General features: G+C 37.7%; 1 protein-coding gene across 4 annotated transcripts in view; it reads left to right on the top strand.

Moving 5' to 3' along the window:
- Positions 1 to 12,081, top strand: part of TANK (TRAF family member associated NFKB activator) — a 28,433-nt gene that overhangs the window by 11,645 nt on the left and 4,707 nt on the right. For 2 of the 4 annotated variants that reach the window (XM_077784989.1, XM_021526284.3), the window contains exons 5-9: positions 5,074 to 5,253; positions 6,509 to 6,579; positions 7,489 to 7,518; positions 8,676 to 8,794; positions 10,452 to 11,032. In XM_077784989.1, the coding sequence (XP_077641115.1) occupies positions 5,074 to 5,253; positions 6,509 to 6,579; positions 7,489 to 7,518; positions 8,676 to 8,794; positions 10,452 to 11,032 (981 nt within the window). The remainder of the gene's footprint in view (positions 1 to 5,073; positions 5,254 to 6,508; positions 6,580 to 7,488; positions 7,519 to 8,675; positions 8,795 to 10,451; positions 11,033 to 12,081) is intronic. The other 2 variants (XM_077784990.1, XM_021526285.3) reach the window with 1 other exon arrangement.

Below are 12,081 nucleotides of genomic sequence, written 5' to 3' on the forward strand. Positions count from 1 at the left end.
GTAACCTTTTGAAACTGTCATTTGCTAAGTCCAGTGGGATTTTTAGTGGACAGTATTCTGTCCTTCAGTAAAGTTAATAGAAACCCTAAATTTATTGTAATAGGTGCATGATTAGAGCTTGAATTTTAGAGGTTTAAAATGAGGGAGGAGCTATCTTTTCTTTGTTTTCTAGTAGGTGGCCATAAGTGTGTATTTTCTATGCTATTGTCAAGGTCTGTTGCCTGTGTGTCATAAAACACTTTGGGATTTTGTTGTTCACATTTGTCTTCACTGAAAGAAGTGAGTGGGCCAGATTGGCTTGGTGGTCAGTACCCAACTATATACAACATTACCAGAATTTTTCAGCCCTCTGCTTGAGAAGACCAAATGTGCCTGTATTGCTGCCTAGTTTTGGGACCTGGCTAAACTTTATTAAGTAGGAAGAACTGGGATCCAGCCACTGTCTCAGAGCCAAAGCTGTGCAGCAAACCAAAAACCTTAGAGATGAGACAATGTCAAGCTTCTACTTTTCCATACAATCAGCCATCAGAATCCTTGTGAACTTTATAAGACATGAAGCTAAAGTCAACTCCTGTAACAAGAAAGCATGCTTATGATCCCATTTTGCTGGTTCAAGAATCTCAGTATTAAACACAGTCTGGAATTTGTCAAGAGCGTCTTGTGCCATGAAAATGAGGAAGAAACTATGTCAGGAATTAATTATACAAACGTTACACAAAACTCGTCATCCTACAATAAATGTTTAGCTCTTTTGTGCAGGACATAAGAGAGCTACTGCAGCAGTCTTGTGGATTTCCATGTTCCAGTCCATACCAGCTTCCCTGGTGTCACTTTGTTTCCTATCTTTAATGTAAAGAAAGCTGTACTTGATTTTTTGGTGACTGATAATATTGTGCATTTAGTTGTTCTTTGCTGTTGGTATGATGTATGCAGTAGGATTAGGCCCTAATACAAGATAAAAGAAATTCTGATATTGATAGCCTTTTCTCCTATTCCTTCATCTGTTTAATCTCTCTCTGCCCAATAATAAAGAAGAGTTTTTGGGGAAACTGTTAAAAGTCACAGTTAATATTCTTTGAGACCGCTTACAGTTCATCAGTTGAATTGTGTTTTTCCTTGAAACTAGCCGACCATTTGTTTGTTCTAGGAAGCCACTGAAACAGGCCATTATAGCACACTTCAGGACAAAATAAAGGGACCTGCCTTGGCTGCAGTGCAGTCTGGGGGCTGACTGGCTGCAGAGCTGGAAGAGAGCTGGGATCTGGTTAGACAGCAAGCTGAGCATGAGCCAGCAGCGTGTCCTGACAGAAAAGAAGGGCAACAGCTCCCTGTGTTGTATTAACAGGAGCAAAGCTAGCACACTCAGGGAAGTATCTCCCTCCCTCTATTCAGTGTTCACTGGACTGCATCTGGAATACTACATTAGGGACCTCCAGTACAGGAAAAGCATTGACAAACTACAGTGAGTTTAGCGGAAGCCCCACTGAGCTAACTGGGGACTGGAGTATATATCCCACGAGAAGGTGCAAAAACTGTTCCTGTCCAACCTGGAGAAAAGGTGGCTTCAGGGAAAGCTAATAGTGTTCCAATACTTCATTCAGGCTATCAGGCAGATGGAGCCAGGCTCTTAATGGATTGCTGATGCCTAGAGAGGCTGCCTAGAACAGAGGCTAGACAGTGTTAAAGGAATAAAATAGGTATTTATTAAAAGGCCTTTAAAGGACACACCTTGGGCAGTACAAGAGCCTGGCCTTGGCTCCACCCAAGATGGACCCCGACCACGAGTTTTCACACTTTTCTAAGTTTTGGTCCATTTAAATATTGGGGCTAATTGTCCCAATTACAGCTTCAGGTTATGAAGTCCCATCCTCCCAGATTGCTCTCCTCAATTCACCATTGTTTACACTTTTTGTGCCTGAAGCTGCAACAGTGTCCTTGGTTCTCAGGCTGGAAAAGGATTGTTTTGTCTAATTAAACTGTGAAGAGAACTTGCTAGTACTTTATATGGAGTTCAGAGTTACATACTAATGCAGTGCAGAATCTGGAAAATATGAAAACTAAAACTTAAGGCATCAGTACATGGCAGGAGGATAAGAGACAATGGGAAGATGAAACACGAAAGGTTCAGACTGAACATAGGGGAAAACATTTCACCATGAGGACAGCCAGGCATGAGAAAAATGCAGTCTTCATCCTTGGGAAATTCAAGGCCAAACTGAGTAACCTGACCAGACATTTTAACTGACCCTGATTTGATAAGAACCTAGAGAATCCTGGAAGTCCCTGCCAATTTCAGTTATCCTCTGATCCTATAAAGTCTCTGCAAAAAAAAAAAAAAGATACTGATCCGTTGTTCTTAATACATATGTGACCACTTTGCTGACAGCTAATACCAGTATGCTTTAAAGATCCATTGTGTTGCCAAGTACTTAACTGAGCAGGTATGACCTGTATGACATATTTATAAAATCTATAAAGTTTATGAAGTTTATCAAGCATTAGCTTTGTAATCTTTAGCCAGTTTAGAAGGGTTACCACATCATTTCAAACCACCAGGCACAGTACTGGAAACTCCTAAGATCAGCAAGCTATGAAGGGTTGTATTATTGAAAGATCCCAAAAGTTGTAATTGTTTCTCCAGTGTTTTTCCTGGTATCCTGATGGTGCTCAGGAATGATGATTTCCATCAGTATGTACTGATACTTCTTCACTGTAACATGTTGCATGGCTCTTCTCATGTGGATTTTTTCCCTGCTTGCTTAAATCTTTTCCTCACTTCCTGCAGATGTAGGAGAAATGGAGGAGAACTACTGGCCATTACTGCAGGGTCTCCAGTTATCTGAGGGCCTTTGAAAACCACACATGAATTGGAGCTGTAATAGTATCAAAGAGACAAATTATGCTGTATCACATGTTCAGTGAGTTATTTTACTGTCCTTAAGATACAATTGTTCCTCAAGGGCAAGTGTTATCTTTGATGAGAGCTTTTTCCTAGGTATTTGGATTTCCATCAAATAATAATGAAGGAAAACACAGAAAAAGCTGTATCCCTTTACCTTATATTTAAATGGGAAACTGAATTTGACTTGTCAGAAATGCAAAGCATAGTGGAGTTAGGATTAAGGAGTTTTGCTGGGATTGAAACATGCTATTTTTAGACAAAGTTTTGAAGTCGCTGAGCTGAACAGGCTTAATCTGGATCTTTAAGATGCCACCCAAGTCTGGAGTTGCATTGAAGCTCTTACAGTAGATTTGGTATTCATAGTTGCAATTGAGACTATAAACTATTTTTCTGCGGGTTTTTCTTTTTTATCTAGATAGTATAACTTCTTGAGGCTAAACAGTTGTGTCAGCTGCATGTACATACATCCACACTTGGCCAGCTGGTGTCTTGGTAAAGCAGCTCTGCACCTATCCCTGCATGGGTGTCTTTGTCTAGTAGGGTAGCCCCTACCTGTATGATCTCCAAATGCACAACCTCACCCTATGTAAGTTCCACTTGAAAATAAAACAAAAGGTCTTGAAAAAGCACTAAGTTGTTCCTTTCCTCTTCATCTTACCCTACCTGTCTACAGACTATTTAACTGCATTTCACTTACATTCTTCTTTAAGTGTTAACCCTTGGGGCTTACTTCTCTTGCAGAGATAATCATGGGGCTTGGGGACACTTTTTGTGACACTTGATACAGTTCCCTAGATTTCATAAACTAACAATTAAAAGGTTTTCATAGTAGCAGTTTTTAACTGTTGGTTGTTTCTTGAAGATTTTTGCAACTACTATCTTTGAGCATATTAAAAAAAATGTTGGTTATTTTCTTCTTTATTCCACAAAAATGCCACATAGTTACAAGTTCCATGATTTACTAAATGGATCATACAAGTGAGAGCAGCAAGGGCTTTTTATTCCACAAATCTTTATAAGACTGAAATATTTGCAATACAATGGTGGTTATACATAAAGATTGGAGGATGAGAGGCTGGACAGCAGCCCTACAGAAAGAGACCTGCAGTTTGGGTTGATGGCAAGTTGATAGGAGTCAGCAGTGTGCTTTGGCAGCCAAAAGGGCCGACTGGAGCCATCAGGCACAGCACCACCAGCCAGGCAAGGGATGGGATTGTCCTGCTCTGCTCTGCAATCCTGTAGCCCCAGCTCAAGCACTGTGTGCAGTTTTGGGTGCCACAAAAAGGACAACAAACTGTTAGAGCATGTCCAGAGGAGGGTAACCAAGATGGTGAAAAGTTTTGAGGGCAGTAATTGGGAGGAGCAGCTGATGTCACTTGTTTGTTGAACCTGGAAAGGAGAAGGCTCGGGTGTGTCCTCATCGCAGCTGAGGACTCCCTCAAAGGCGGCGGTGGATGGGGCGGTGCTGCTCTCCTCTCCCTGGTGAGCAGCAAGGGCACAGGGGGCAACAGAATGAAGCCACGTCAGGGGAAGCTCAGGTTGGACATTAGGAAAGGGTTCTTCACTGAGACCATTGCTGGTCACTGAACAGGCTCCCCTGGGAAGCCATCATGGCACCGAGCCTCTCTGGACAATGCTCTTAGTTCTGTGGTTTAGGTTTAGGTAGTCCTGCAAGGAGCAGGGAGTTGGACTTGATCCATATAGGTCCCTTCCAATTGGAGATATTCTAGGATCTGTGGTTGTGTGATTGTGTTCTTGGGTTTGCTCAATTTGCAGAATTATCACCATGTTCAAAATAGTATAAGATTGAAATTAATTGAATACTATTTTATACATCATATATGCAAAATATTATACATAAAATGTTAATGTAAATGATATAGTAAGTGAATCAAGAAAGTGTCTTTATTTTGTATAAACATTAATATGACTTTCAGAAATTCAGAAAATACAGTTGTTTTGAGTAATTACCTATGATGAGTTACAGCTATGAGTAGTGGTAGAAGATCTTTACTATCAATTGAAAATTATTAACATAATAATAATAAACAAGACTGACCCTTACTTATGCTGCAAAACCTGCATTTAGCTTATTATAGACTGCTGAATAGTGATATTCCACAAGCCTCAAATTTATTAATTGTACTGGTGTTTCTAAAATTATTTTTTAGGAACAGTTAGACAGTGAGAGCATGAAATTGAAGCAACTTGAGGACAAAAGCAATCAAAAGGAAAGGAAGCTTTTATCTATTATTTCCAATCAAGATGATAAAATAAGAAATCTGGAAAGCAAATTGCAAGAATTAAATGAAGCACAAAAGGGTATACAGATGCCAACGTATAAAAGGGAGGTAAGATAAGAAACCAAGTAGAGATAAAATAAAAAAGACAAACATGAAATGTTTTGAATTCATACTAATTATTCTAATAAATTTATTTTACATTTCATCCTTCTATAATTACTAGGAAATGGTCAAATAATACAAAGCACATAGGGAACACCATTACAAACTTTTTGGTTAGTTGGTGTGTTAATTTTATTTTATTGTATGTATTGAAAATTTTCATATTTGTCAAAACTCCAGATTAGCATTTCTGATATATAATTTTCTGTTGGAAGTTTTCACCAAAACTGAGTTGATTTTTTCATTTTTATGCCACCCTATTTTTATTACAGAATAGCATCCAGGGTGCTATTCTGTCGCTGTGGGATAACTGGAGTGCAGTCATTGATGTCAGTCTAACCATGTATGCACATATTAGCTACCTGATTTAAAGTGAACACAGGTAAGCATAGGAGCACAGCAACACAGGACTTGTTGCTATTAGACCTCCTAACAATTGCTTAGTTTGCTGTGATGATAAGGACTTGTATCCTGTGTTGCTGGGTGTAAGGCATCTCCAGTGCATCTGCAGCTGCACTTCAGCCTTACAGGTAAGACACGCCTGTGGTTATAGGCAATGGATCAGCTTATACAGATTTCTAAGCTTACACATCTTTGAAATCAGCTGATTTGGCAGGCATGCTCAAGTTCGTGTCTGCCTTGGAGCACATATGAACTACTCAGGCCATCTGGTAATGTAGCACTAGTGGAACTGCAGCTTAGTGACTGATTATTATGAAAACTTCCCTTAATGCCTGGCAGATGTAAAACTATGTAGTACTGGAGTGAACCACACGGTGGTAGTCAAAGTTAATAACTTATTTTAAAAGCTGCTAGAACTCCTGACATATTAGCTTCTGATGTGTTCATTGAAATTTTCGGTGAATAAATTGATTTTTAAGAGGTAAAATAGCTGGGTAACAAGCTTATACAAAAGACAGAATCTTACCTTACACATGACTGAAAACTAATTACAATCAAGCCATATTCTTAGAACTAGTTGCCTTTCAAGGGAGTATGAGCAGAGAAATGCCACACTGAGTTAATAAGTTAACCTAAAAGGAACTAGCAATTTCACGCAAAATGCTTTTGTCATTTTGACAATGCTTTGAGAGCTTTCAACAGGACTAGGTAAAGGACCCCGTGACATTTTTATTCATATGAAGGTGAAGCGCGAAATTAATATGCTAACGTGCTCAATATTTTCATATTTTACTTCAAGGTGAAAAGTAAGAAAGTTGTTCCAGATAAGCCTGAATTATCTCTAGGGATCTCTGGTATTTCACCTGAAAGGTAAATACTTCTGCAGCATTTTTCAAATTTGCTTTTGGCTTTTCTGCAATTAAGTAAGGCCAGCTATTGCCCTCTTTTCTACACAGTACCTTAAGAACTGGCTGGGCAGGGAGTCGGGAGGGGGCAGCATCAAAGGTCAAAGAGCTAATGTAGGGAGATAATAGAGCCAACAACTGTGTGGAATCATAGCTGGGATTTTACAAGTATGGAGAGCTAAGCTGGGAGGGAGAAAGATACCAACTCAGTTCAGCAGGAGGTTAAACTCTGGGAAACATAGGTGGATGTTAATGCTGGGGTTTGGATAAGCATTAACTGCCTTGCATTAACTCTTCTGGACAGGAATTGCAGCCATTATGGATTAACTGATGGCAGCACAGCACAGGAGCCTGCTGTGCTGCCAGGAAGCGCTCTGATAGGCAGCATGGAGAAATAATTCTTGGCCTGATCCTTCCCAAATTAGATCGTTTGAAACTAAGTTTATCTGTAAGCTGAAGACAGCAAGTCCCTGCTATGACCAAGGCATCAAAGCAGAAGATTTCTTCTTCTGCCAGTAATTTCAGAAAAATACTGAACAAAGTCTTAGGTTTGCATTTTTCAAAGGATAGCCAGTAATGCCACTTTTAACAGCTTTGTTGGGGTCCAATAGAAGACTCTCTAAGGTGAGGTAAGGGAAGTATTAAGGGAAAGTATCTATTTCTTGCTTTCTTATTCTCTTGGCGAGGCATCTGCTTTTGACCACTCCCATACATGGGCTAGGTGAACCATGTGGATCTTTAGTCTGGCTTGCTACTCTTTTGTGATAAGAAAGAGAGGAAATAAGACTGTAATGTGAGAAAGACCGTTTTTTTTTATTTATATCTAAAAAATGAAAAAACTTTACCTGTCTTCTCTTTCCCTGATCTCAAATAGCTTCCTTACTTTACTGTTTTCTTGGAAGAGGTATGTGACTGGTAAGATTGCTGGTAATCTTACACTAGTAAGATTATAGTATCACAAATGTCTAGCAAATTAAGACTACTTAATCTAATCATAGCTATGTTTTAATGTTCTGAATAGAAACTTTATTTTTTTATTATTTGTTATTTATCAAAACATCTGGAAAATCATCAAAAAGTGTTAACAGCAGTGATTTTAACTACTTCTGTAGATCTTTTTTTCAAATGAGATACAAATATACATTTGTGTCTTCAGAAAGAGAAACACAACAGAAGTAGAAACACAGAATGCTGTATGAATAAGCAATAAAAAAGGAAAAAAATTCACTGGATTAAAGGAAAATTCCTCCTGAGATCTTTTGGTGAAAAGATGGAAAAGAGAACACAAATCCAACTTCACTTTTTGATCTTAGAAGTTCATTTTATAAAATCCATTATCTTGTGCTTAAAAATATAAATTACTCAGCAAGTTTATCAAAATTTCACAGTGGAATTTCATGGATGCATCAGTAACTAAATAACTGTGCCTTTGGGGAAATAAACCCACACCAGCATTTTTGCCGTTCTCAGTGCTGATAACTAAATATCAGATTCCCATGTGATACTCTGGAAAAGATACAATACACTAAATCTCTCAGAATAAAAAGAAAAGTCATATCATATTGTATGAAACCAGAGGGAATGAGTTCACAAACTCCTCCCCAAAATTCCAGGTAGACAGAGAAATAAAGAGCCATAACAAACGTGTGTTCCTTCTTCTGCAGTCTGAAGTGCACTGGCAATGACAGCAAACAGTTAATGTTCATAGTGGCAGTATATTATTTTCCCTAGAACTGAGGTAGAAACAGTACCCTTGGCTCTTCCACAAAATACCTGAAAGAACTGAAAGGCTGGATTTTTGGGGGTGGTCCTTGCAAGGTCAGTTCCTATCTTCAAAGATATATGTGTATGATATGTCTAAACAACTCTTTGACAACATTTCCTTTTTTTGCTTGCTTTTAACTGAGGAGAACAAAAATATGTATATATATGTCAAAGAACAAGATATCCAAGAAAAATAGCTTATACTATTGTTTTTCCCTGGTTTGTGGGTGTGACTAGATTACAGGTCACAGCAAGCTGAATTGGTTGACTCTTTAATTTATGATTTTGATCTTCCAGAGAGAATCTGGAGACTATTTTCCAGGACATGAAAGAAGAGTGTCATCGAATATGTATGCTAGCCAGAGAACAAACAGACCAACTGAGTATATTTAAGATAAAGCCAGAACCTGAAACTGGTAATATCATACTTAAGCTCTTATTGTGATTCAACTGTTTGAAAGCTTTGCTTTATATTTGAAAATACTGCAAATTACACATACATAGAAGTACTTCCACTGTTTACCATCTGCCTTTTTCAAGTCTGTTCACATGGTGCTCAGTATTTCACCAAGAAAACGCACCGCCAGTTTTGGCATTCTATGACGAATGCTCCAAATCACATGCTATAAAAGACAGTCATCACATCAATGGCTCTTGTAATTGTTTTGTCCCTTGGAGTGAGAGGCAGGCACTTACTACATGTGATATCCCATCATACTGTGTGAATGACAGCACTTGCTTGCTTTTAATTTAGCTGTCAGTTCAAAAGATGTCTGCTATGAATGCCTCTAGCCCCATATCTGTTAGAGGAAAACTGCAGGACTGAGGAGAGTCAGAGGACTTATTTTCTAGACTTCCTTGTGCAGACTTTTAAATAATGTTTTCTTATGTGGGACAAGAGCTTAATCCAGTACTTCCTGAAAACAAAAGGAAGGCTTGATTTTTTTTTTTTTTTTAACTGTGAGAGATTCTGAATGTCCTGTCTTGCTAATGCTTACCTTTAATACAATGTAAGCTACTATGGGTATTCTCTACTGACTTTTCTTAATAGTAAGATCAGACTCTTATTAAGTGATTTCAATAAACAGCTGCCAAATGCATACAGCTGAAGCAAAAGATGCTGATTTCAGTGCTTGATTTTAATTTAGGTCATCCTTTACTGAAGTTTTGTTACATGAAGTAATAACTGGTATCTCATTGCTTCAAATTGTTCTGTCTGAACTGTATTGTGGTCGTCTGACTGTATGCTAATAACTTCATTATTTGGGGGTGGGAATTTTGGAGGAAGTGTGTTTGGCAACTTACTTTACAAGAATGGTTTTGATTCCCAACAAAGTGCCTAACTCAGCTGTGTGAAAAGCCATACATGATGTAAGCCATGTAGATGATAAAAGAACTGCTTAAATCAACTGTGTAAAGGCATACTTACAAAACTATCTAGATTTAATGTTTGATTTGTTATTTCTGCGTTCCACTGTCAGAAGGCTGCTGTACAATCATTCTTTACTGAAGTTATTCTCTCACCTGGTTAAGAGTAACTATTACCATTTTTATTAATATAGTGCCAAAAACAAAAGGTGAATTATCGAAACAAAGGGAAAACATGGTCCCATTTCTGAATAGCTATTCAGTTTAAATATTTAACTAATTTGGAAACCAGTAGGAGTTGGGTACCTGAATACCTTCTAAAATCGTGTTCATGGTGCCTAGCATGTTCTTGGCACTGTGTGAAGTGGTTTGGGTTCCAGCTTCTATTTCTGCCAGAACACTTCAGTGAATATGCAAGTATGTGTTAAGAGTATGGGACAACATAATTTTCAAGAAAATGAAAATGTTTATAGCCATAAATCAAAGAAAAATATAATTACTGGAAGGGAGTATTTCCTTTTATTTCTGTTTTGATAGTTTTTGTGTCAGAACTAATGTTTGTGAAAGAGAACTGCAACTCAATCTGATTTTAAAATAAAAAGTTTAATAGCAGGGAAGGAAGACAAAAAAAATAAACCAACACTACATTTTTAATAACTATATTTCAGTGGACTATTTAATGTTTTCTTCATTCTTTCTTCACAGAAATACAGTTTTCCATGCCGATACAGTGCACAGATAAAACTGATGAACAAGCAGAAGAGCTTTTTAAGCCTCGGGTTATAAAGGATATAAATAGAGGTGCATCATGCATCACATCTATCACACCAAGAGGAGTGGGCCAAGATGAGGACAACAACTCTGTAGAATCACTTTCTAAATTTAATGTCAAGTTTCCACCTACAGACAATGACTCTGCTTTCTTGCAGAGCACTCAGGAAAAACCAACAGTTCCTTGTACCGGTATATCTGAAAACATGCTTCAAGATCATCATTTTAACCTGGAGCACAGAGACCGTGCTGTTAACCTCAGTAAATTGGAACCTAACTCATTTGAAGCTCATGGCATTGATCTCATGACCTCAGCTTTACAAAGTTTAACTGCTGTTGACAAAACAAACCCCTCAGATCATGCAAAGATGCCCATAGAAAATATCTGTGACAAGCCATGTTTAAAAACAACAGACAGTGGTTTCACATTTGTCCCTAAGCACACAAACCAGGGTGTACCTGAAGTAATTTTTCCTTTAGAAGCTGCTGGAACAACCGTCAGAGGTCCTCATCAGGTATCTTTCTATAAATATTCTACATTTCAAAAAATGATAATGATTCAGACACACATTTTGCAAAGATCTTTGAGACTGGATTAATATATTCTCTAAGAAAGCTGATCAGTCTTTTTTTTAAGACACTATCTCTTGTCATTCTTCTTTCTAATGCTGCAAAATGTGTTCAAGATGCTTTTCCAGTGAAACATCAGGAATATAAGCAGACATAAGCACTGGATGTTTTTACAAACTTCAGTTAATCTAGATATTAATTGCTTCTATATCTATTTCAAAGCTGTCATTAATCCTAAATTGTCCCCTAGATTGCTTTCTTTCTACCCTTGATCTCAGTTGTATAGGGCACACATTTGTTTTAATTGTTTTTCATCTACAGAAGAGAATTGGAAATATGAACCAATTAAAAAGTTAAACAGATAAGTACTTCTGCTATTAAAAAAGCTACTTTTTGACTCAATCTGAGGTATTAACAACACCCTATTCCTCTGCTCTAAGAAGCTTAAATTTTTGTCATTGTAGGAAAAAAAAAATATTTTTCGAATGAAGGAAAGTTTGCTAAAATACTTTATTTTAGGTTTATGTATGTAACTTGGGCTTAAATTTCAGTTATAACCTGAAGTCCATGGGAGCTGCTGAAAACAAGGCCCAGTAGCTGTAATGCAGAAAAACCTATTGGCATGTTCTGACACTTGTCTTTGAATACTTTTCTTCTTTTGTGTAATATCATGTCTGAGATGAAAGCTTGCAAAATTATGGAGCTTTATAGACTGATTTTGCGTTTGGTTTGTTATTTCTGTGGGTTTTCTGGTAGCTTGTGAAAGGACAGATTTTCAAGAATAAGCAAATAGTGATAATTTGGAATTCTGTGAGGGTGGAATTCACCTATTTTTGCCATTTACATGGATGAAGTTTGTGTTCTTTCATAATGACAAGGTACATGCAGCAGAAGAGCTTTACCTCTCCACTTGGTCACTGCATGACCTGCAAAAACAGCATTTAGAAAGTGTTGTAGGCCATTATAACTTTGATGTTTTCTTCTCCTAAAATTT

This window comes from Lonchura striata, chromosome 8, assembly GCF_046129695.1.
Source record: "Lonchura striata isolate bLonStr1 chromosome 8, bLonStr1.mat, whole genome shotgun sequence".
In the NCBI taxonomy this organism is placed as follows: domain Eukaryota; kingdom Metazoa; phylum Chordata; class Aves; order Passeriformes; family Estrildidae; genus Lonchura; species Lonchura striata.